General features: G+C 46.7%; 2 protein-coding genes across 4 annotated transcripts; one reads left to right on the plus strand and one right to left on the minus strand.

The window, feature by feature from the left end:
• Positions 1 to 3496: 3496 nt before the first annotated feature.
• On the minus strand, positions 3497 to 5313 carry LOC117011289 (collagen alpha-1(XXIII) chain-like). The gene is made up of 3 exons (XM_033086655.1): positions 5306 to 5313; positions 3718 to 4719; positions 3497 to 3675 (listed from the first exon to the last, which is right to left on the minus strand). Exons 1-3 carry the CDS (start codon positions 5311 to 5313, stop codon positions 3672 to 3674), a joined length of 1014 nt encoding a protein of 337 aa, XP_032942546.1. The 3' UTR covers positions 3497 to 3671.
• A 76-nt stretch (positions 5314 to 5389) lies between these two features.
• On the plus strand, positions 5390 to 24277 carry LOC117011290 (atypical kinase COQ8B, mitochondrial-like). Of its 3 annotated transcripts, none has more exons than XM_033086658.2 (13): positions 5390 to 5422; positions 6840 to 6906; positions 7268 to 7345; positions 7899 to 8009; positions 8684 to 8769; positions 9907 to 10047; positions 11719 to 11800; positions 13400 to 13493; positions 16703 to 16844; positions 18681 to 18788; positions 19988 to 20053; positions 22519 to 22605; positions 23896 to 24277. In XM_033086658.2, the coding sequence occupies exons 2-13, from the start codon at positions 6900 to 6902 to the stop codon at positions 24256 to 24258; spliced, it is 1365 nt and encodes a 454-aa protein (XP_032942549.1). In that variant the 5' UTR covers positions 5390 to 5422; positions 6840 to 6899; the 3' UTR covers positions 24259 to 24277. The 3 variants fall into 3 exon arrangements, with proteins under 3 accessions (XP_032942549.1, XP_032942547.1, XP_032942548.1); XM_033086656.1 differs by lacking the exon at positions 5390 to 5422 and adding an exon at positions 5848 to 6219; XM_033086657.1 differs by lacking the exons at positions 5390 to 5422; positions 7268 to 7345 and adding an exon at positions 5848 to 6219.
• The last annotated feature ends 1359 nt before the right edge of the window (positions 24278 to 25636 follow it).

Here is a 25636-nt window from a genome sequence, read left to right on the forward strand (position 1 = left end):
AGCAGCAGCTGCTGCTGGAGGCCAAGGGTTAACGGTCACTCAGGGGTCACTCAGGGGTCACCTGGGGTCACACAGTGGTCACTTACCAGTCACTGGGGGCCATTTTGGAGCATTTTTAGGGCTTTTTGGCTCAATTTTGGGGCATTTTTGGGGCGCTTTGGGGTCTTTGTGGTCGCTCTTGGTCTCTATGGGGAAGTTTGGGATAATTTAGGGTCACTCTTGGTCATTCAGTGGTCACCTGTGGTCTCTCAGAGGTCACTGTGGGCCATTTTGGGGCATTTCCAGGCCTTTTGGGGTCATTTGGGAGGCAGTTTAGGGCTGTGGTCACTCGGGGTCATTCATAGGTCACTCCTGGGTTACTCAGGGGTCACTGTGGGCCATTTTGGGGTATTTTTGGGGCTTTTTGGGTCATTTGGGAGGCAGTTTAGGGCTGTGGTCACTCAGGGTCACTCATGGGTCACTCAGCATTCACTTTGGGCCATTTTGGGGCATTTTTTGGGCTTTTTGGGTTGATTTTGGGTCATTTGGGAGGCAGTTTGGGGTTGTGGCCATTCATGGTCGCTCCTGGTCCCTCAGGGGGCACTTTGGGTTCATTTAGGGTGATTATTGGTCATTCAATGGTCACCTGTGGCCACACAGGGAGCACTTTGGGGTCATTTAGGGTGATTATTGCTCATTCAATGGTCCCCTGTGGTCACTCAGTGAGCACTTTAGGGTCATTTAGGGCGATTACTGGTCATGCAGTGGTCACTCCTGGTCACTCAGGAAGCACTTTGGGGTCTTTTTTGGTTTCTTCTGTGGAACTTTTTCCCACTGACGTGCTGAGGAGCACTGATGGTCCTGGGCATGGGGGAGGGGAACCCCCCTGATTTTTGGGGAGTTTTCTCTCAGAGGGGGGGCGTGGGGAGAACCCCAGGAGATCAGAACCAGCTCAGGGAGGGGGGGTTGGTGCCTTTTGGCTCTGGGTTCTTTTTGTGTTTGTTGTTAATTCCACAGCTCTTGGTGCTTCATTTGCCTCGCTCTAGATATATATACACACATATATTTTTATATATATATACTTACATCTATATATGCATATATATAAATTATTTATATATATATGTGAGTATATATATATATATAAGCAAAGAACTATTATTCCTATCCCCATATCCTGGCCTGAGAGCCTCTTAATTCCAGAATTCTACTAATTCAGAGGGAGGGATTTACAGCAATTTCATGACTGTAAGGCACAACCTTTGGACTAAAACTTTGATCGAAACCAGAAGTGCGCCTTATAATCTGGAGTGCCTTATACATGGAGAAATTTCGGGAATTTGCCAACCCAGAAGTGCCAGCCACGAGATCCGCATGCTGAGCCGCGCTCTGAGCCACGCCAGCCGGGGGCAGGCGGGAGTGCCGGGGCTGCTACCTGGGGCTGAGTTCAAAGGCTCTGCCAAGCTGTGAAGAATGTGCAGAGCGCCCTCCCCAAAAAAGGAGATTTCACCTCAAAATCGGGTTGGGATTGGGTATGGGGGCTCTTCCGCGGGTCTACGAGGAGCACGGCACGCCAAAAACAGAGAGGGCGCCCCAGAAACCCCAGTGCCCCCCAGTTCGCCCTCCCAGGGCCCCCAGTACCTCCCCAGGGGCTCGCAGGAGCTCCCAAGAGCGGCGCAGTGAGGAGAGCGCGGCAGGAGCAGGCTGCATTTGAGGTGATTTTAGACCAGATCTGGAGGATTTAGGCTGCACTTAGGTGATCTTAGACCAGACCTAGCGGATTTAGGCTGCGTTTAAGGCACTTTTTGGTGTTTTAATCCAATCCTTTTAGGCTCGCGCGGCGCTTTGGCCACGCCCCTTTCCTCTCGCACTTTCAGCCCTTTTCCTGACCCGCCCCTTTCTTTCATCTCCACCAATCACCGCTCTCGGTTCATTTTTTTTCCCCTCGAGGCCCCGCCCATCTACTGGCGCGTTCGCCTTGCGCATGTGCAGAACGCCCGGAAGTGGCCTCAGAGGGCGCCGCCATTTTTGGTCCCGTTTCCCCCTGCCCGGCTCCAGCATTTCCGAGATCTACGGTGGGGCTGGGGGGGATCTATAGGGGATCTGTAGGGGATCTATAGGGTATCTCTGGGGGACTGGGGCGATTACGGGCCTGAGGGGGTTCCGGGGGGTCCGTATAGGGGATTTGGAGCGGTCTGCGGGGTGTTTGGGGACGGTGCTTTTTGGGGCTTTGGGGAGGCGATCTGGGATGTTCAGGGGATGTATAGGGGATATATAGGGGTCTGGGGGGGTTTGGGGTCTGGGGTTGCCTACAGGGGGTTTATAGGGGATCTGTAGGGGTTTGGAGGAGTCTGTGGCTCCCTAAAGGGGATGGGGAGAGGTCTATAAGGGAGCTGGAGGTCTCTGTGTAGGATTTGGGGGATTTCGGGGGGTCTGTATGGCATGGGGGGAGGTCTGTGCGTCTCTGTAGGGGGTTTAGAGGGGGTTATGGGGGTCTATAGGGGTTTGGGGGGGTGTGGGGGTCCCTAAAGGGGACTTGGGGGAGGGGCTTTAGGGGATTGGGGGATCCCTATAGGGGATTTGGGGGGGCTATAGGGGTTTGGGGTGGGTTGTAGGGGATCTATAGGGGTTTGGGGTGGGTTATAGGGGATCTATAGGGGTTTGGGGGCGTCTGGAGGTCTCTGTAGGGCATTTGGGGGGATCTGTAGGGGATCTCTATAAGGGTTGGGGGGGTCTGGGGGTCCCTAAAATTGGTCTGGGGGACTATAGGGGATCTGGGGGTTCCATAGGGGATCTGGGGGGGGTCTATAGGGGATTTGGGGGTTCCATAGGGGATCTGGGGGGGTCTATAGGGGATTTGGGGGGGTTATTGGTGATCTGTAGGGGTTTGGGGGGATCTGGGGCATCTGGGCAGTCTATAAGGGATAGGGGGATCCCTGTAGGGGATTTTGGGGGGGTCTGGGGGTCTCTATAGGGGATTTGGGGGGTTTATAGGGGATAGGAGCAGGGCTGGGGGTCTCTATAGGGGATCAGGGGGGGTCTGGGGGCACCTATAGAGGCTCTGAGGGGATCTCAGGGTCTCTATAGGGGAATTATTGGGGTCCTTAAAGGGAATTTCTGGGAATTTTTGGGTCCTTAAAGGGAAAATTTGGAAATTTTAGTCCAAATTTGAGAATTTTGGGTCCAAACTTGGGAATTTTGGGGTCCCAAAAGGGAATTTTGTGATCTCTGGAGGGGATTTTTGGTGATTTTGGGATGTCTGGGGGAAAATTTGGGTATTTTGGGTTCATACTTGAGAATTTGGGGAATTTTGGGGTCTCTAAAGGGGATTTTGGTGGAATTTTGGTTCCAGACTTGGGGATTTTGGGGTCCCAAAATGGAATTTTTAGGGATTTTTGGGAAATTTTGAGTGCAAATGTGAGAAATTTTGGGAATTTTGGGTCCAAACTTGGGAATTTTGGGATCTTTGATGGGAATTTTGGGGATTTTGTGTCCAAACTTAAGAATTTTAGGAATTTTGGGGTCTCTAAAGGGAATTTTGGGGAAATTTTGGGTCCAAATGGGAGAATTTGGGAAATTTTGGGGTCTCACCCCATTTTCGGTCCCTCTCACTCCATTTTCCATCTCTCCAACCCCATTTTTGGTGTCCGTCACCCCATTTTCTCTCCCTCTAACCCCATTTTCGGGGTCCCTCACCCCGTTTCCGGGGTGCCTGATCCCATTTTCGGGATCCCTCACCCCATTTTTGCCTCTCCAGGAGGACATGCAGGGCTGGCTACGGGCTCTGGCCACCAGTAGCCAGGAACACGCCGAGCTGGCCCGGTGGCACCAGGGGCTCCTGACCATGTCCTCCACGGACGAGGGGCTCCCCTGGGGCGAGCCCGAGTGGCCCCGGCAGAAGTGACCCCCCCTGGACCACTGGGTTGGGGTCCTGGTCCATCCCAAATCCTGGTTTTATGGTCCTGAACCCACCTGGACCCCCGGTTTGGGGTCCTGACCCCCCCTGACCCCCAATTCTGGGGTCCTGGCCCCCCCTGGATCCCCAGTTTGGGGTTCTGACCCACCCTGAAACCCTCAGTTTGGGGTCCTGGTCCTCCTAAACCCCAATTCTGGGGTCCCAGTCCTTCCCAAATCCCGGTTTTGGGGTCCTGGACCCAGGTTTGGGGTCCCAATCCTTCCCAAATTCTGGTTTTGGGGTCCTGAGCTCTGGGTTTGGGGTCCTGGCCCCCCCCAAACCTCAATTGTGGAGTCCCGGTCCTTCCCAAACCACAGGTTTGGGTTCCTGACCCCCCCTGAACCCCCAATTCTGGGGTCCTGGCCCCCCGGACCCTCGGTTTGAGGTCCTGACCCCCCCTGCACCCCCAGTTGTGGGGTCCTGGTCCTCCCCAAATCCCGGTTTTGGGGTCTTGAGCTCTGGGTTTGGGGTTCCAAATTGCGGTTTTGGGGTCCCAGTCTTTCCCAAATCCCGATTTTGGGGTCCCAAATTCTGGGTTTGGGGTCCCAGTCCTTCTCAAATCCTTTGGGGTCCCAGTCCTTCTCAAATCCTGGTTTTGGGGTCCCAGCCCCCCCAACCGCTCACTTTTGGGGTTCTGTCCCCCTCCCCCAAACCCAAATTTGGAGGTCCCGCCCCCCCTTTCCCCCAGCACAAGCCATAAAGATCCGGGGGGGCCCCGCTGATGTACAAATGTAATAAAAGCACCTGCTGCACCCCGAAACCGGCCGGGAGGGTTTGAGGGGGTCCTGGGGGGTTTGGGGGAGTTTGGGGGTATCGTGGGATGATTTGGGGGTGCCCTGAGGGGGTCCTGGGGGTGTTTGGGGAATTCTGGGGGTGCCCTGGGAGAGTCTGGGGGGATTTGGGGTGTCCTGGGGGCATTTCGGGGTATCGTGGGGGGGGGTTGGGGGCATCCTGAGGGGGTTTGGGGAATCCTGTGGGGGTTTGGGGGCAACCTGGCAGGATTTTGGGGTGCCCTGAGGGGGTCCGGGGGGGGTTTGGGGAATCCTGGGGGTATTTTGAGGTGTTCTGAGGGGTCCGGGGGGGGGTGTTGGGGAATCCTGGGGGTGCCCTGGGGGAGTTTGGGGGGTCCTGGGGGGTGTGTGTGGGGGGTTGGGATTTTTTTGTTTGTTTTTTGGGGGGATTTTGTGGGGTTTTTTTTGGGGGGTTGTGGTTTTTTGGGAAGAATTTGGGGGAGTTTGGGGGCTCTTGGAGAGGTCTGGGGGGAAATTGGGGAGGTTTGAGGGCCATTTGGGAGGATTTGGATTGGATTTGGGGGATTTGGGGGTTTTCGGGGTTTTAGGGGGGTTCTGGGGAATTTGGGGTGGTCCAGGCCCCCCCATTTTGGGGAGGGGTCCCGGCGGTTCCCCCCAAATCCGCCAGGGGGCGCTGGCACGCTAAGGAGCCGCAAGGGGGCGCTGTCTGTCCCTGAGTGGGCGTGGCCTAAGCGAGGTACTCGGCTCTGATTGGTTCTTGTAGGGAGGGGGCGGGGCTGGAGGGCGGGACGTTCAAACCCGGAAGCGGCGCAAGGACACGCGGGGAGCGCGGGAACGGGGCCGGGCCGGGACCCCCGGGACTCCAAAAATACCCCTGAGACCCGCCCCCCCCCAAATATCCCTGAGACCCCCAGACCCCCTTGAGACCCCTCCGAGACCCTCCCCCAAAAAACCCCCCTGAGACCCCCCCAAAACCGTCCCTGAAACCCCCAAACCTCCCCAAGACCCCTTCGAGACTCTCCCGAAAAATCCCCAAACCCCCGCCCCCCAAAAACGCCGCCGGGACCCCCCCCCAAAATCCTCGTGACCCCCCCCAGCCGTGTCCGAGATCCCCCCCCCAAAATTCCCCTTCACCTTCCCCGAGACCCCCCAATCCCGACCCCGTAATTCCAGACCCCCTCCCCAATTCCCGACGCCCCCCCCTAAATTTCCCCCTCCATTCCTGAGCCCTCCCGATTTTCTTCCCGAATTCCTGAGCACCCCCCCAAATTCCTGAGACCCCCCCAAATTCCTGAGACCCCCCCCAAATTCCTGATCCCCCCAATTCCTGATCCCCAAATTCCTGAGACCCCTCCCCAATTCCTGAGCCTCCCCCAGTTCCCGATGCTGTTCCGGGCTCTCTCCCGGGGGTCCCTGCGGGGGTTCCGTCCCTCGGGGGGGCCCCAGCGGGGGCTCGGCCCTGACCCCCCCCGGGACCCCTCCCCAAAACCGGCCCGGGACCCCCCTGGGGAGCGGGACGCCCCCCGGGACCAGGTCAGTGATTGTGGGGGGGGGGTCCCGGCTCGCTTTGTGGTGGTTCCGATATTTGGGGAGGGGTCTCGGCTGTTTTTGGGGGTCCCCAAATTTGGAGGGCTCCCCGTATTGGGGGGTTCTGGTATCTGGGGGGGGGTCCCAGTAAATATTTTTGGGAGTCCCACTTTTTTTTTGGTGGGGTTCCGCTTTTTGAGGGGGTCCCGGTGTTTGGGGGGTTCCGATATTTTTTGGGGGGTCCCGGTATTTTTGGGGGTGTCCCCGCTGGCTTTTTTGGGGGTCCCGCTATTGTGGTGGTCCCAGAATATTTTTGGGGAGGTCTCGATATTTGGAGGGGTCTCGGCTCTTTTTGAGGAGCCCCGATTTTGGGAGGTCCCGGTTGTTTTTGGGGAGATCCCAGCTCTTGTTGGGGGATCCCGGTATTTTTTGGGGGGGTTCTGATATTTGGCGGTGTCCCGGTGGTCTTTTGGGGGGTCCCGGTATTTTTGGGGTGTCCCGGCAGTTTTTGGGGGGGTCCCGGTGGTTTTGTTGGGGGTCCCGGTGGTTTTTTTGGGGGTCCCGGTATTTTTGGGGTGTCCCGGCTGTTTTTGGGGTCCCCTCACTCTGTCCCCCCCCCCCGCCAGGGCGGCGGAAGGCGCCGGGAGCACCCCGTGCCCGTGAGCCGGGTGGGGCGGGCTGCGGCCATGGGAGGTACTGGGCAATCTGGGAGGCACTGGGAGGGACTGGGAGGGGATTGGGGGGGACTGGGAGGGGACTGGGAGGGACTAGGAGTGACTGGGAATGACTGGGAATGGGAACTGGGAGCACTGGGATTTTGGGGTCCCCCATTGGTGTCATATCCCCCCCACCCCCGGGCTGGTTCTGGAATTGGGGCTGGGGGCTTTGGGGGGTCCCAGTTTGGGGTTGGGGTTCCCAGTTTGAATTCCCAGTTTGGGGTTGGGGGTCCCAGTTTGGGGTGTCCCAGTTGGAGTTCCCAGTTTGAATTCCCAGTTTGGGGTGTCCCAGTTTCAGTTCCCAGTTTCAGTTCCCAGTTTCCCTCCCCCCCCTCCAGGGCTGGCTCTGGAATTGGGTCTGGGGGCTCTGGCCGAGGCCGCCCGGACACGGCTGCGGGGGCAGGAGCGGCCCCGGGGTGAGTGAGAGACCCCCGAGACCCCAGACCAAACTGGGGACCCCTGAGACTCCAGACCCAATTGGGGACCCCCGAGACCCCAGACTCAACTGGGGATCCCCTCAAATCCTGCTGAGACCCTAGACCCAATTGGCGACCCCCCAAATCCTCCTGAGACCCCAGACCCAACTGGGGATCCCCAAAATCCTGCTGAGACCACAGACCCAATTGGGGCTGATCTCCCAAATCCCCCAGACCCATTTTGGGGTCTCATTTCAGCCCCATCCCCATTTTGGGGGTCCCCTCCCCAATTTTGGGTTCCCCTTCCCCAATTTGGGGTCCCCACCCCCAATTTCGGGTTCCCCCTCCCCAATTTTGGGGTCTCACCCTGAATTTAGGGGTTCCCCTCCCCTATTTAGGTTCCCTCTCCCCAGTTTTGGTTCCCCACACCCAATTTCAGTTCCCCCTCCCCAATTTTGGGGTCCCCGTGCCCATTTTTGACACCCCCACCTCCAATTTCGTCTCCCCCTCCCCAATTTTGGGGTACCCCCCCCTCCCCAATTTCTCCCCTCAGGTCCGGGCTCCCCCCCCCTCCTGTCCGAAGCCACTGCCGAGCGTTTGGTGGCCGCGCTGAGCCGGGCCCGGGGGGCAGCTCTGAAACTGGGCCAGTTCCTCAGCATGGCAGGTGGGGATCCTAAAAACCCTAAATCACCCCAAAATATCCTAAAATATATCCCAAAAATATCCCAAATCACCCCAATAAACCCCAACAAATCCCAAAAACCAATCCCATAAATAACCCCTCAGACTGGTCCCTGCTGACCCCGCAGCAACAGGGTGGGATTTGGGGTCTCCCATCCCATAAACCAATCCCATAACCCCATAACCAGCCCCATAACCCCATAACCTCATAAACCAATCTGATAAACCAATCCCATAAACCAACCCCATAACACCATAAACCAATCCCATAAACCCCATAGTCCCATAAACCAATCCCATAAACCAACCCCATAATGCCATAAACCAATCCCATAACCCCATAACCAATCCCATAACCCCATAAACTAATCCCATAAACCAATCCCATAAACCAATCCCATAACCCCATAAACCCCATAAACCAATCCCATAAACCCCATAACCCCATAAACCAATCCCATAAGCCAACCCAATAAACCCCCATAAACCAGCCCCATAACCCCACAAACCCCATAAACCAATCCCATAAACCAATTGCATAACCCCATAAACCAAACCCAGAAACCAAGCCCATAAACCAATTCCATAACCCCATAACTGACCCCATAACCCCGTAAGTGACCCCATAGGTGACCCCACAAATCCTAAACCCCGCAGACTCGTCGGTGCTGACCCCGCAGCTGCAGCGGATCCTGGCGCGGCTCCGGCAGAGCGCAGAGCCCATGCCTGGCTGGCAGAGCCGGGTTTGTAGGGTTTTTATAGGGTTTTATAGGATTTTTATAGGGTTTTTATGGGATTTGGGGTTTTTATTGGGGTTTTAACGGGGTTTATTGGGATCTATTGGGATTTATTGGGGTCAGGCTCTGGCAGAGCGCAGAGCGCAGGCCAGGCTGACAGAACTGGATCTGTGGGGTTTTATTGGGATTTTATGGGGTTTTTATAGGGTTTTTATAGGGTTTTATGGGATTTCGGGTTTTATGGGGTTTATTGGGGGTTTTATTTGGATTTGTTGTGGTTTATTGGGGTCTATTGGGATTTATTGGGGTTTGGGGTTTTTTTGGGGAGTTTATTGGGATTTTGAGGATATTTTTATTGGGATTTGATGTTTATTTGTGATTTTGGGGGAGTTTATGGGATTTTAGGATGAATTGGGGAGGATTTCAGGGATATTTTTGGGGGATGTTTTGGGGTAATATTATGGGAATTTGGGCAATTTTTATTGGATTGTTATAGGATTTTAATCAATTTTTGATATTTTATGGGATTTACACCAGGATTTTTTGGGATTTTTGGGGAGTTTTGTTGAATTTTGGGATTTTATGGGATTTTTTGTGTCCCCCAGGCTGTGCTGGAGCAGGAGCTGGGCCCGGGATTTTTATGGGATTTTTATTTTAATATTTATAGGATTTTTAATGGGATTTTTTTTTTAGTTTTATAGGATTTTTAATGGGATTTTTTTTTTAGTTTTATAGGATTTTTAATGGGATTTTTATAGGATTTCGTGGGATTTTCACTGGCATTTTTTTTTTATTTTTAATGGGATTTTATGGGATTTTTAATGGGATTTTTAATGGGATTTTTATGGGATTTTATGGAATTTTTTTGGGATTTTTATAGAATTTTTATGGGATCTTATGGGATTTTTATAGGATTTTAATGGGGTTTTAATGGGATTTTATAGCATTTTAAATGAGATTTTTAATGTGATTTTTATGGGATTTTATTGGATTGTATGGGATTTTTATGGAATTTTTAATGGGATTTTATAGGATTTTTATAGAATTTTTTAGGATTTTTTGTTATTTTATGACACTTTATGATATTTTCACGGGGTTTTTTTTTGGGAATTTGCTATTTTTGGATATTTTTGTGTCCCCCAGGCTGTGCTGGAGGCTGAGCTGGGTCCTGGCTGGCAGGAGCAGCTCCAGGAGTTCCAGAACGTTCCGGTGGCCGCAGCGTCCCTGGGCCAGGTCCATCGGGGGCGGCTCCGCGACGGCACGGAGGTGGCTCTGAAAATACAGGTGGGGAGAGAGAAATCCATTAAATTCAATTAACATTAACATTAAAATTAAATTTAAATTTTAAATTTAAATTTAAATAAAAATAAAAATAGAAATAAAAACAAAAAATTGGAATTAAAATTAAAAATAGAATTACGTTAAAATAAAAATAAAAATTGAAATTAAAATTAAATAAAAATAAATAAAAAATATAAATTAAAATTAAAATTAAAATAGAACTCGAACTAAAAATAAAAATAGAAATAATAATAAAACTAAAAATAGAAATAAAAGTAGAAATAGGAATAAAAATAAAAATAGAAATAGAAATAAAAATGGGAATAAAAAATAAAAATAAAAATAAAAATGAAAATAAAAAAAAATAAAAATAAAAATAGAAATAGGAATGAAAATAGAAATAGAAAGAAAAGTAAAAATGAAAATAAAAATAGAAATAGGAATAAAAATAGAAATAAAAATAGAAATAGAAATAAAAATGGAAATAAAATAAAAATAAAAATAAAAACAGAAATAGGAATAAAAATAGAAATAGAAATAAAAATAGAAATGGAAATAAAAATAGAAATAGAAATAAAAATGGAAATAAAAATAAAATAAAAATAAAAATAGAAATAGGAATAAAAATAGAAATAGAAATAAAAATAAAAATAGAAATAAAAATACAAATGCAAATAAAAATGAAAATAGAAATGGAAATAAAAATAGAAATAAAAATTGAAATAAAAATAAAATAAAAATTATAATAAAAGTAATAATAAAAATGGGATTTGGGTAAAAAAATCGGGATTTGGGGGAAAAAAACTAAAAAGGGGGGGGGAAGTGGGGATTTGGGAGGGAAATAATGGAGATTGGAGATCTGGGGAGAATTTGGGGGGAAAAAATACCAGGAATTTGGGGAAAAATGGGAATTTTGGGGGGGAAATGGGAATTTGGGCTGGGGTTTGGGGGTTTTGGAGATTGGGGAATTCTGGGGGAAATTGGGGAGGGTTTTGGGAATTCAGGTGGAAATTTGGAGGTTCAGGAGTGGAATTTGGGGTCGAATTTGGGAATTTGGGCTGGAATTTGTGTGGGAATTTTGGGAATTTGGGCAGGAGATTTGGAAATTTGGGTGGGAATTTTGGGAATTCGGGTGGAATTTTGGGAATTTGGGCTGAAATTTTAAATTTGGGTGGAAATTTAGGGAATTTTGGAAGATTTTTGGGAATTTGTGCTGGGATGTTGAGAATTTGGGTGGGAATTTTGGGAATTTTGGGAATTTGGGTGGGAATTTTGGGAATTGGGGCTGGAATTGCGGGATTTGAGAGGAATTTTGGGAATTTTGGGCAGAATTTGGGGAATTTGGGCAGAATTTTGGGAGTTTGGTGGGGAATTTTGGGAATTTGGGTGGGAATTTTGGGTGTTTGGGGAATTTGGGTGTGGATTTGGGGAATTTGGGCAGGAAAGTTGGAATTTTGGGAATTTGGGCAGAATTTTTAGACTTTGGAATGGAAATTTTGGGAATTTCGGGCAAAATTATAGGAATTGGGGTGGGAATTTGGGCAGAATTTGGGTGGAATTTTTGGAATTTTGGGAATTTGGGTGGGAATTTGAGTGGAATTTTGGGAATTTGGGGAATTTGGGACAGAATTTGGGCAGAATTTTTGTAATTTGGGGAATTTTGGGTCCCCTCAGTACCCCGGCGTCGCGCGCAGCATCGGCAGTGACATCGAAAATCTGCTGACCCTGCTGAGCTTGAGCCCTGGGCTGCCCAAAGGTGACAAAAATACCCAAAATACCCAAAATCATCCAAAATAACCCAAATCACCCCAAAATAACCCAAAATAATCCAAAATAACCCCAAATCACCCCAAAATAACCCAAAATAACCCAAAATCTGTTGACCCTGCTGACCCCTCAGTTATTTTATATTATATTATGTATTATATTTTATGTATTTCATATATTTTGTATTTTTTATTTTCTCTTTTTATTTCTATCTTTGTTTCTATTTTTATTTTTATTTTTATTTCTACTTTTATTTTCACTATTATTTTTATTTCTACTTTTATTTTCACTTTTATTTTTATTTTTCTCTCCCCCAGGTCTGTTCGCAGACCCGTCCCTGGGGGCACTGTTTGTTTTTTTTTTAATTTATTTTTATTTTTATTTTTATTTATTTCTCCCTGTCCCAGGTCTGTTCCCGGGCCCATCCCTGCGGGTGCTCTTATTTTATATTTCTATTTCTGTTTCTATTTTTATTTCTATTTCCATTTCTATCTGTATTTTAAATTATATTTTTATTTTCTTTCTCCCCATCCCAGGTCTGTTTGCGGTGCTCTCCCTGCAGTCGCTGTTATTTTTTATTTTCTATTTCTAGTTGTATTTTTATTTTTATTTTTATTCATATTTTATTTCTATTTAATTTCTCCCTGTCCCAGGACTGTTCGCAGGTCCCTCGCTGCGCTTGCTGTTATTTTCTATTTTTATTTTTACTTTTATTTTTACTTTTATTTTTACTTTTATTTTTACTTTTATTTTTACTTTTATTTTTACTTTTATTTTTATTTTATTTATAATTTTTATTTCTGTTTTATTTCTCCCTGTCCCTGGCCTATTCGCAGGTCCGTTCCTGCGCTCACTATTATTTTCTATTTCTATTTCTATTCTATTTTCTATTTCTATTTCTATTTACATTTCTATTTACATTCCTATTTCTCTTTCTATTTACATTTATATTTATATTTAAATTTATATTTAGTTTTTATTTCTGTTTATCCAGGCCTGTTCACGGCCCGTCACTGCGATCGCTGTTATTCTATATTTTTATTTTTACTTTTTTCTAAATTTTAATTTTAATTTTTATTTTTTCTATTTTTATTTCCATTTATATTTATATTTAGTTTCTGTTTTTATTTATCCAGACCTGTTCGTGGGTCCCTCGCTGCACTCACTGTTATTTTAATTTTAATTTTAGTTTTTATATTTATTTTTATTTTCATTTTTATTTTTATTTATTTGTATTTTTATTTCTATTTATTTCTATTTAATTTTTTCCACCCCAGGCCTGTTTGCGGGTCCATCGCTGCACTCGCTGTTATTTTGTATTTTTAATTTTACTTGTATTTATTTTTATTTTTATTTTTATTTTTATTTTTATTTTTATTTTTATTTTATTTTTATTTTTATTTTTATATATTTCTATTTCTATTTAAATTTCTATTTAATTTCTATTTAATTTCTCTTTCCCCAGACCTGTTCGCGGGTCCGTCGCTGCGTTCACTGTTATTTTCTATTTTTATTTTTACTTTTATTTATTTTTATATATTTATATTCATATTCCTATTTCTATTTCTATTTTATTTCTATTCCCCAGGCCTGTTCGCGGGTCCCTCGCTGCGCTCGCTGCAGCGTGAGCTGGAGCTGGAGTGCGACTACAGGAGGGAGGCTCAGAGCACTCAGCGATTCCGGTAAAACTCACAGTTGGTGGGGATTTGGGGCATTTTGGGGCTTTGGGGATTTTTGGGATTTTTTGGGATTTTTTTGGGGGGATGTTGGGGGGTTTTAGGGGTTTTGGGGTGGTTTTTTTTGGGGTTTTTTTGGGTTTTGGGGGGTTTGGAGGTTTTGGGGATTTTTTTTGGGGGGGGTTTGAGGGGACGTTGGGGGGTTTTAGGGTTTTTGGGAGGTTTTTTTGGGTTTTTGGGGGTTTTTTTGTGGGAGGTTGAGATTTTTGGGGATTTTTATGGGAGTCTGTGGGGTTTTTTGGTACTTCGTGGGGATTTTTTGGGATTTTTTAGGGTTTTTGGGGGATTTTTTGGATATTTTTAGGGTTTTTTGGGACTTTTTGGGTTTTTTTGGTGGGGGTTGCAGGTTTTTAGGGGTTTTGAGGGGGGTTGGTTTTTTGGGGTTGTTTTGCGGGATTTTTGGGATTTTTTGGGGTTTTTAAGGGGGTTTTGTGGGGTTTTAGGGTTTTTGTGGGGTTTTGGGGGGATTTTAGGAGGGTTTTGGGGACTTCGGGATTTTTTTGGGGTTTTTTGGGACTTTGCGATTTTTTGGGATTTTTTGGGACTTTCTGGGGTTTTTTGGGGGGATTTTGGGATTTCTTTGGAGGAGTTTTGTGGGGTTTTCTTGGGGGGACTTGAGGGGGTTTAGGGAGTTTTTGGGTTTTTTAGAGTTTTTTGGGGGACTTGGGGGGATTTTGGGGATTTGGTGGAGTTTTGGGATTTTTTGGGGGTTTTTGGGGGTATTTTGGGGCTTTTTGGGGACATTTTAGGGGATTTCAGGGCAATTTTAGAGCATTTTTGGGGATGTTTTTAGGGATTTTGGGGGAATTTTTGGGGTTTTTTGGGGGATTGTAGGGGATTTTTGGGGGAGTTTGGGATTTTTGGGGTTTTTTTTGGGAGGTTTTAGGGCACTTTTCATAAACTTTTTAGGGGTTTTGGTTGGATTTTGGGGTTTTGGGGGATTTTGAGGCTTTTGGGGGGTTTTTGGGGGGTTTTTGGGTTTTTTTGGGGGGGTTTAGGGTTTTTTGGGGAAGGTTTGGGCAGTTTTAGGGCATTTTTTTGGATTTTTTAGGGGTGATTTTCAGGGATTTTGGTGTTTTGGGGATGGAATTTGGGTTTCGGGGGTTTTTTGAGATTTCTTGGGGTTTTTTTTGGGGTTTGGGGGGGGTTTGGGGAGTGTTTGGGGGATTGTGGGGTTTTTTGGGGTATTTAGGGGATTTGGGGTGGTTTTAGGGAGCTTTTGGTGATGTTTTTAGAGGTTTTGGGGTGGATTTGGGGAGAGTTTGGGGGATTTTTGATTTCAGGGTTGGATTTTGGGGTCTTTAAGGGGTTTTTGGGTGTTTTTAGGGGATTTTGGGGGAGGTTTGGGGAATTCTAGGGCATTTTTTGGGACGTGTTTAGGGGGATTTTAAGGGAATGGGGAAATTTGGGGTTTAATGGGTGGATTTTGGGATTTCAGGGATTGATTTGGGGGGTTTTAGGGGACTTTGGGGTTTTTTGGGGGGGAATTTTTGGGGTTTTCGGGGAAATGTGGGATTTTAGTGTGGATTTTGGGGTGGATTTTGGGGTTTGGGGATGGAATTTGGGGTTTATTGGATTTTGGGGAGGTTTTGGGGGAGGTTTGGGGGCTTTTAGGGTGGTTTTAGGGGGATTTTAGGGCATTTTTTGGGAAATTTTAGTGGGGATTTTTGGGGTTTCGGAGATGGATTTTGGGGTGAATCTTTTAGGATTTTTATTGAATTTCCATTTTTGGGGTCCCCAGGTCCCTGCTGGGCTCGAACCCCTTTTTTGGGTGTGGTTTTTGGGGTCATTTCTGCCGATTTTGGGTGGATTTTTGCCATTTTTGGTGATTTTGGGGTGGATTTTTTGGGGGATTTCAGGGTTTTTGGGTTGTATATTTTTAGGATTTATTCTGATTTTTATTTTTGGGGTCCCCCAGGTCCCTTTTGGGGTCCGACCCCTTTTCCTGGTGCAGTTTTTGGGGTAATTTCTACCATTTTTTGTGATTTTGGTGTAGATTTTTTGGGGGATTTCGGGGTTTATGGTTTGGAATATTTAGGATTTATTCTGATTTCCATTTCTGAGGTCCGCCCAGGTCCCTTTTGAGGTCCGACCCCTTTTCTGGGTGTGGTTTTTGGGTTATTTCTGCCGATTTTGGGTGGATTTTTGCCATTTTTTTGTGATTTTGGGGTGTATTTTTTTGGGGATTTCGGGGTTTTTGGGATGGAATATTTAGGATTTATTCTGAATTTTCCATTTTTGGGGTTTCCCCAGGTCCCTTCTGGGGTCTGACCCTTTTTCAGGTTGTGGTTTTTGGGGTAATTTTTACCGTTTTGGTGATCTTGGGGTGTATTTTGGGGTAATTTTAGTGATTTTGGGGTGGATTTTTTGGGGGTTTCGGGGTTTTTGGGTTGGATATTTTTAGGATTTATTCTGATTTTTATTTTTGGGGTCCCCCCAGGTCCCTTTTGGGGTCCGACCCCTTTCCCTGGTGCCGTTTTTGGGGTAATTTCTGCCGATTTTGGGTGGATTTTTGCCATTTTGCCATTTTTGGTGATTTTGGGGTAGATTTTTTTTGGGATTTTGGAGTTTTTGGAATGGATTATTTAAGATTTTTTCTGATTTCCATTTCTGGGGTCCCCAGGTCCCTTCTGGGCTGAGACCCCTTTTCCTGGGCGCAGTTTTTGGGGTAATTTTTGCCGGTTTTGGGTGGATTTTTGCCATTTTTGGTGATTTTGGGGTGGATTTTTTGGGGGGATTTTGGGGTTTTTGGGATGGATTATTTAGGATTTATTCTGATTTCCATTTTTAGGGTCCCCCCAGGTCTCTTTTGGGGTCCGACCCCTCTTCTGGGTGCGGTTTTTGGGGTCATTTCTGCCGATTTTGGGTGGATTTTTGCCTTTTTTGGTGATTTTGGGGTGGATTTTTTGGGGGATTTCGGGGTTTATGGGATGGAATATTTAGGATTTATTCTGATTTCCATTTCTGGGGCCCCCCAGGTCCCTTTTGAGGTCCGACCCCTTTTCGGGGTGTGGTTTTTGGGGTCATTTCTGCTGATTTTGGGTGGAATTTTGCCATTTTTGGTGATTTTGGGGTGGATTTTTTTGGGGATTTCGGGGTTTTTGGGTTGGTTATTTTTAGGATTTATTCTGATTTTTATTTTTGGGGTCCCCCAGGTCCCTTTTGGGGTCCGACCCGTTTTTCCGAGTGCCGCGGGTGCTGCCCCAGCTCAGCTCCCGCCGGGTGCTCTGCACAGAGTGGGGGAGGGGCGGGGCCCTGGAGCAGTGCCGGGAGCTCCCCCAGGAGCGGCGGGACCAGGTGGGGACCCAAAAACGGGGGGGACCCCAAAATATGGGGGGAGATCCAAATATGGGGGATGGGACCCCAAAATATGGGGGGAGATCCAAATATGGGGGATGGGACCCTAAAATGTGGTGGGGGACCCCAAAATGGGGGAGGGGACCCCAAATATGGGGAGAGACCCCAAAATATGGGAGGGGCAAAACATGAGGGAGGACCCCAAATGGGGGAAACCTCAAATATGGGGAGCAGACCCCAAAAATGGGGGAGGGACCCCAAAATACGAGGGGGGAATCCCAAATGTGGAGGTGGGGGGAAATCCCAAAATATGGGGGGGTTGGGGGATGGGACCCCAAATATGGAGGGCTGGGAGGATTTGGGGTTTTTATGGCTGGGACCCCAAAATAGGGGGGGGACCCAAAATAGGGGGGGGGGGAGGGGAACCCCAAAGATGGGGGGGAGACCCCAAACTCTGGGAGGGGAAATCCCAAAATTTGGGGGATTGGGGGCAATTTTGGGATTTGGGGGTGGAAATTTGGGGGTTCGGGGCTGGAAATCTGGGATTTGGGGCTGGAATTTGGGATTTGGGGCTGGAATTTGGGGTTTCAGGGGTGGATTTTGGGGTTTTGGGGATGGAATTTGGGATTTGGGAATTGGAATTTGGGGTTTTGGGGAATGGAAATTTGGGATTTTGGGGGTGGAATTTGAGATTTGGGGGGAAATTGGGTTTTTGAGGATGAGTTTTCAGGGTGGAAATTTGGGATTTTTAGGTTCAGGGGTTTGGGATTTGTGGTTCAGGGGATTTTGGGGGGGAATTTGGGGGTTCAGGGATGGATTTTGGGATTTGGGGATGGAATTTGGGATTTTGGGGATGGATTTTGGAGTTTTGGGAGAATTTGGGGTTTTGGGGAATGGAAATTTGGCATTTGGGGGATGGATTCTGGTGATGGATTTTGGGATTTGGGGAATGAAATTTGGATTTTTGGGGGGGATTTGGAGTTTTGGGGGAATTTGGTGGTGGAAATTTGGGATTTCAGGGATGGAATGTGGAGTTTTGAGGGTGGAATTTGGGGTTTCAGGGTGGATTTCAGGGGAATTTGGGGTTTTGGGGATGGGTTTTAGGGATGGAATTTGGGATTTGGGGGATTTTGGGGGATTTTGGGGATTTGGGGGATTTTGGGTCTTGGGCATGGGTTTTGGGAGTGGAAATTTGGGATTTGGGGGATTGAATTTGGGTTTTGGGGAGGATTTGGGGGTTTCAGGGCTGGGATTTGTGCTCTGGGGATTTTTTTGTGCTTTTGGGATTTTTGTGCTCTAAGGGATTTTGGGGTTTTTTTGTACTCTGGGGTTTTTTTTGTGCTTTGGGGATTTTTGGTACTCTGGGATTTTTGGGATATTTTTTTAGTGCTTTGTGGGATTTTGGGGATTGTTGGGATTTTGGGATTTTTTTTGGGCTCTGTGGGATTTTTGGGATTTGGGATTTTTGGGATTTGGGATTTTTTTTGGTGCTCTGTGGGATTTTTGGGGGTTTTGGGCTCTGTGGGATTTTTGGGATTTGGGATTTTTTTCATGCTCTAATTTTTGGGATTTTTCCGGTGCTCTGTGGGATTTTGGGGTTTTTGGGAAGTTTTTTTGGTACTCTGGGGATTTGGGGATTTTTTTTGTTGTTTCTCTGTGGGATTTTGGGGATTTGGGGATTTTGGTGATTTTTTTTTTGGTGCTCTGTGGGATTTTTGGGATTTTTAGGATTTTTGGTTTTTTCAGTTTTGTTTCTCTGTGGGATTTTGGGGATTTTGGGGTTGTTTTTTGTGCTCTCTGTGATTTTTGGGGTCCCAACCCCCTCCTTTTCCCCAGATCTGCTCAGAGCTGCTCCGGCTCTGCCTCCTGGAGCTGTTCCAGTTCCGCTTCATGCAGACAGACCCAAACTGGGCCAACTTCCTGTACGAGCCACAATCAAACACGGTGAGGGACAAAGAAATCCAAAAAATTCTGAATTTGGGGAAATCTGGGGGGTTGGAGGGGTTTGGGGGATTTTAAGGAGATTTTCTGGTGAATTCTTGGGATTTTTTTAGGATTTTCTGGGATTTTTTTTCTGGATTTTTTTTAATTTATTGGGAATTTTTTTTATTTTCTGGAATTTTTTTTAATTTATTGAGGGGGTTTTTTTTATTTCCTGGGATTTTTAATTTTTTTTTAGGATTTCTAAAAATATTTATTGGGATTTTTTTTATTTTCTGGAAATATTTTTTTATTTATTGGGTTTTTTTATTTCGTGGGATTTTTTTTTATTTATTAGGATTTTTTAATTTATTACGATTTTTTAAATTATTATTTTCTGGATGTTAAAAATTTATTAGGAATTTTTTTTGTATTTTAATTTCTGGGATTTTTTTTATTTTCTGGGGTTTTTTTTCTGGGATTTTTCTGGGATTTTGGGGATTTTTGGGATCCTTGCACCGACCCCAACTGGACCAAATTCCTGTACGAGCCCCAGTCAAACACGGTGAGGGACAAACAAATCCAAAAACTCGGAATTTGGGGAAATCTGGGGGTTTGGGGGGCATTTAAAGGGATTTTAAATTGATTTTTGGGGCATTTAAGGGGATTTTCTGGGATTTTTTTTTTTCTGGGAATTTTTTTAATTTTCTGGGATTTTTTTAAATTTATTGGTATTTTCTTTTAAGTTCTGGGATTTTTTAATTTTCGGGGATTTTTTTTCTTTATTGGCATTTTTCTATTTTCTAGATTTTTAAAATGTTTATTGGGATTTTTTTTTATTTTCTGGAATTTTTTTTATTTCCTAGGATTTTTTTCTATTTATTAGGATTTTCTAAATATTTATTGGAATTTTTTTTTAATTTTGTTTGATTTTTTAATTTATTAAGATTTCATTTATATTTATTGGGATTTTTTTTTTCTGGGATTTTTTTTAATTTTCTGGGATTTTTCTGGGATTTTTTTTTCTGGGATTTTTCTGGGATTTGGGGGATTTTTGGGATCCCTGCACTGACCCCAACTGGGCCAAATTTGCAATCTTTTTTATTTTCTGGATTTTTTTTCTGGGAATTATTTTTTTATTTTCTGGAATTTTAAAAAAAAATTTATTTCTTGGGATTTTTTTTCATTTTCTGGGAGTTTTTTTTAAATGTTTGTTTCCCCAGGTGACGCTGTTGGATTTTGGGGCGTGTCGGGAATTCGAGCGGGAATTCACCGACCTGTACATTGAGGTGAGGGGGAAATGGGGGAAAAAACAGGGAGACTGGGAAAAATGGGGAAAAAACGGGAATTTGGGGAAAAAACGGGAATTTGGGGAAAAAACGGGAATTTGGGGAAAAGCGGGGGAAAAATGGGGGAAAAATGGGGGAAAAACAGGGAAAAAAACAGAATTTGGGGAAAAACGGGGGAAAATGGGGATTTTATGAAAAAATGGGAATTTGGGGGGGAAAAAGGGGGGAAAATGGGAAATTTGGGGAAAAAATGGGAATTTGGGGAAAAAATGGGGAAAAATGAGGAAAAAATGAGGAAAAAATGGGAATTTTTGGAAAAATGGGAAAGAAAATTGAAATTTGGAGAAAAATGAGGGAAAAAACAGGGAAATGGGGGGAAATGGGAAAAATTAGGGAAAATGGGAAATAATGGGGAAAAATGGGGGAAATGGGGGGAAAATTGGAAAAAAATGTGGAAAAAAGGGGATTTGGGGAAAAAATGGGGTATTTGGGGAAAGAATGGGGAAAAATGGGGGAAAAATGGGAATTTTGTGAAAAACACAAAAAAAACCCAGGAAGAATAGGGAAAAATGAGGGAGAAATGGGAAAAAATTGAGAAAAATGGGAAAAACGGGAAAATGGGAAGAAATGTGGAAAAAATGGGGGAAAAATGGGGGAAATGGGGACTTTGGGAAAAAGTGGGGATTTTGGGGAAAAAGATGCCGAAAATGGGGGAAAACTAGAAAAAAATGGGAAAAATGTGTAAAAATGGGAAAAAATTGGGAGAAAAATGGAAAAATAGGGGGGAAATGGGGATTTGGGGAAAAAAAATGGGGGGAAAATGGGAATTTTGGGAAAAAAAGAGGGGGAAATGGGAAAAAATGGGGATTTGGGGAAAAATGGGAATTTTGGAGAAAAATGGAAATTTTGGAGGAAAAATGGGGAAAATGGGGCAAACTGGAAAAAAAAAACAGGGAAAATGGGGGGAAATCGGGAGAAAAATGGGACAGAATGGGGGAAAAATGGGGAAAAAAGGGGGAAAAAAGGGAAAATCAGGGAAACGTGGGAAAGACCCAGGAATCTGGGCGGAAAATGGTGAGAAAATGGGGGGGGGAATGGGGATTTTGGAACAAAATGGGGAAAAAATGAGGAAAAAATGAGAATTTTGGGAAAAAACAGTGGGAAATGGGGAAAACAGGAAAAAATGAGAAGAATGGGGATAAATGAGGGAGAAATGGGAAAAAGATGGAGAAAACTGGGGAAAATGGGAAAAATTGGGGGGAAATGGGGGGAAAATGGGAAATATGGATGTTTGGGAAATTTTGGGGGGAATTTGGGGAGATTTTCTTGAATTTTGGAGGATTTTTGGGTGGATTTTGGGGGAATTTCATGGGATTGTGGGGAATTTTTGGAGGAATTTTGGAGGGATTTTGTGGATTTTGGAGATTTTGGGTTGGATTTTGAGGGATTTTGGGAAAATTTTGGGATTTTGTGGGATTTGTGGTAAAAAATTGGGAATTTGGAGATTTTTTTTAATTTTGGGGGGTTTTTCTGGGAATTGTGGGGGGTTTTTGAGGAATTTTGGTAATTTAGAGGGGATTTTTTGGGTTTTTGAGATTTGAGGGAAAAATTGGGAATTTTGGGAGTTTTTTTGAATTTTGGGGGATTTTGGAGGGAATTTGGAGAATTTCATGGGGATTTTCGGGAAATTTCTTGGGATTTTAGGTGGATTTCTGTGGCTTTATTGGGATTTTCGGGCAATTTTCTTGGATTTTTTGGCTTTTTAGGGTGGATTTTGGGGAAATTTTGTGGGATCTTGTGGGATTTTTATAGGGTTTGAGGGATTTTGTGAAGATTTGAGATAATTTTGTGAAATTTTGAGAAGATTTGGGGATTTTATGGAATTTTTTTGAATATTTGGGGATTTTAGGGGAAGATTTTTGTGAAATTTTGTGGGATTTTTGGGGGATTTTTGGGGAGCATTTTGGGGGATTTTGAGAATATTTTGGGGATTTGATCAGAGTTTATGGGATTTGAGGGATTTTATGAAGATTTTGAGGATTTGGTGAAATTTTGTGAATATTTGAGGATTTTGTGGGGGTTTTGGGGAAATTTTGTGGGATTTTTGGGAGATTTTGAGAAGATTTGAGGATTTTGTGGAAATTTTGTGGGATTTTGTGAAAATTTGGGGATTTTGGGGGCATTTTTGTGAAATTTTGTGGGATTTTGGGGGGGTTTGTGCAGATTTGAGGGGATTTTGTTGAATTTTCAGAAGATTTGGGGATTTTTGATTTGTCTAAAATTTGGTGAGATTTTTGTGAAATTTTGAGAGAACATTCTGGGCGATTTCTTTGTGCATTTCTATGGGAAAAATGGGAAAAAACAGAAATTAGTGTAAAAAAGGCCAAATTTGGGGTCAGAACTGTGAATTTCAGGGTCAGAGCTGTAAATTTTGGGGTCAGAATTCTGGATTTTGGGCTTTCCAGGTGATCAAGGCTGCAGCTGAGCGGGATGAGCAGAAAATCCTCAGCAAATCCCAGGAGCTGAAATTCCTGACGGGCTTTGAGTCCCCGGTGAGAGCAAACCCCAAATCTGGGCATTTTCACCCCAAAGTTTGGGGTTTCCCAATTTTGGGCTCCTCCCTCATCCAAATTTTGGGACTTTACCATTTTTTGGTTCTTCCCTGACCACAATTTTCAGTTTTATCACCCCAAATTTTGGGGTTTTTCCCATTTTTAGGATCCTCCCTCATCCCAATTTTGGGGTTCCCCAATTTTTCAGTTTGGCCTGATCCCAATTTTGGCTTCTTTCACCCCAAATTTTGAGTTTTTCCTATTTTTAGGGTCTCCTTTCACCCCGAATTTTGGGGTTCCTTATTTTTCAGTTCTCCCCGATCCCGGTTTTGGGTCCTTTCACCCCAAATTTTAGGGTTTCCCCGTTTTTAGGCTCCCCTTTCACCCCAAGTTTTCGGGTTTCCCATTTTTAGGATCGTCCCTCACCCCAATTTTGGGGTTCCCCAATTTTTCAGTTCTGTCCTGACCCTAATTTTGGGTCCTTTCACCCCAAATTTTTGGAGTTTTTCCTATTTTTGGGGTCCACTTTCAGCCCCATTTTGTTCCTTTCACCCCAAATTTTTAGATCCCAAACCCCAATTTTGGGGTCTCTCACCCCAATTTTGATTTTCCCCTCACCCAATTTTGGGGTTCCCCCCCTCCCCCCCCCCCAGTTTACAGTCCCCCCGAATTTCTTCCCCCCAATTTCGGGTCCCCCCCCCCCCAATTCATTTTCCCCCAGTTTCGGGTCCCCACACTTCCTCCCCCCCATTTCCGGATCCCCTCTAATTTCCGGTCCCTACACTTCCGGTCCACCCCAATTTCCACCCCCCCCATTTCCTGCCCCCATTTCCGGTCCACCCCGATTTCCAGTCCCCCCATTTCCGGTCCCCCCCAGTTTTCGGTCCCCACACTTCCTGGCCCCCCCCTCCCCCAATCCTCAATTTCTGGTCCCCTCAATTTTTGGCTCCCCCCCATTTCCTGCCCCTCCCAGTTCCTGCTCCCCCAATTTCGGGGTCTCCCCCAATTCCTGCCCGCCCCCCACCCCCGGTCCCAAACCCCAATTTCGGGTCCCCCTTCATTCCATGCACCCCAATTTCAGGTCCCCTTGAATTCCGTAACCCCAATTCCTGCCGCCCACCATTTCTTCACGCCCCTCTCCCCTCATCTCAGGGTCCCAAACGCCAATTTCGGGCTCTCTCCCCCCAATTTTGGGCTCTCTCTCCCCAATTTCAGGGTCTCTCCCCAATTTCAGGATCTCTCCCCAATTTTGGGGTCTCTCCCCCCAATCTCCACCCCGTTCTCCCCCAGGCTCTGCAGTCCCTGCATGTCCAGGCTGTGCTGCTGCTGGGGGAGCCCTTTTGGGGGGCGCAGCCGTTCGATTTCGGGGCGCAGGGCACAGCCCGGGGAGTGCGGGGGCTGCTCCCCCAAATGCTGCGGGGCCGCCTGGTGCCCCCCCCCGAGCCCAGCTACGCCCTGCACCGAAAATTGGGGGGGCTCTTCCTGGCCTGTGCCCACCTCAGGGGGCGTGTGCGCTGCAGGGAGCTCTTCCAGCAGGTCTACGAGGAGTACTGGCACCCCAAAAACAGAGAGAGCACCCTAAAAAACCCAGAGCATCCCCAGGACACACCAAAAACCGATCTGGGATCGAGTGTGGAGACCCCTCCCCAATAAAGGAGATTTCATACCAAAATTGTGCTGGAATTTGAGTTTGGGTTTGGGTTGGGGTTGGGGTTGGAGTTCAGGTCTGGGGGCTCTTCCAGCGGGTCTAGGAGGGGCACTGGCACCCCAAAAACAGAGAGAGCACCCCAAAAATACAGGGGAGCACCCTGAAAATGGAACCAGGTTCGGGTGTGGAGCCCCCTCCCCAATAAAGGAGATTCCACCCCAATGAAGGAGATTTGACACCAAAATTGTGCTGGGTCTGGGTTTGGGTCTGGGGGCTCTTCCAGCAGCTCTTCCAGGGGCACTGGCACCCCAAAAAGAGAGAAGGAACACCAGAAATCCCAGAGCACCCCAAAAACGGAATCTGATTTGAGTGCGGAGCAACCTCCCCAATAAAACAGGATGAGACCCCCGTAAAGGAGATTTGATCCCAGAATTGCCCCCGGTTTGGGTTTGGGGGTCCTGGGTTGGTTTTTCCCTTTCCTCTCTGGAATTTTCCTCATTGTCATCTGGAGAGGGCACAAAGTGGCTGCACCATGGACTGGGCCAAAATTCCCACAGCGGATGGGGCGAGAGGGAAGGAGGTGTAGGTGGGGTGGGGGCAGGGGGACGACAATCCGTGGGAACCAAAAAGCCAAAAGAGAAGAAGGGAGGGAGGCTCTGGAGCCCGCGCTACTGCTGTCCTTCCTCCCCTGCCCCCCAGCGCCGGGAGCCGCGATCCTGGGCTGTGGGACCCCAAACCTGCCGGGACCCCAAACCCTGTGGGACACCAGACCCTGCTGGGACTCCACACCCTGCTGAGACCCCAAACCCTGCCAGGACCCCAAACCCTGTTTGGGCTGTGTGGAACCCACACAGCAGAGTTTGGGGTCCCAGAACGTTTTGGGTGAGGGAGCCGGAGCAGCCGCCCGTGCCGCTTCTTGAAGCGGCTGCAGAGATTCTCTCTGCAAAGCCCGAGCCCAGCCCTGCACCGGCCCCGCTGTCCAGACTAACTCCACTGCTCTTTACCCGCAGGAGGAGCCGCACCGGTCCCGGCTCATCCCGCGCTCTGCGTCCCGCAGCGCCGCTCGGGGAGCTCCTGCGAGCCCCTGGGGAGCTACTGGGGGCTCTGGCAGTGCTGGGAGGGCAAAAGGGGGGGACTGGGAGCGCTGGGAGGGCGAACAGGCACATGGTGAGCCACTGCTCAGCCCATAGGGATCCCGATTATAAGCCACACCTGATTGTAAGCTGCATGTTACAATACAGAGTGTGATAAAAGGTATCTATTCTATCACCATCTCTTAAGGGTGGGAGCAGTGATCCTTATCTCTGCGGGAGACATTCTGCTAATGGGCCATCCACTGAAACCAGGCAGGGCATTGTTCTTTATCTTTTCACAACCCATCCT

The sequence above is a fragment of the Catharus ustulatus genome, unplaced genomic scaffold (genome assembly GCF_009819885.2).
Source record: "Catharus ustulatus isolate bCatUst1 unplaced genomic scaffold, bCatUst1.pri.v2 scaffold_104_arrow_ctg1, whole genome shotgun sequence".
Taxonomy (NCBI): domain Eukaryota; kingdom Metazoa; phylum Chordata; class Aves; order Passeriformes; family Turdidae; genus Catharus; species Catharus ustulatus.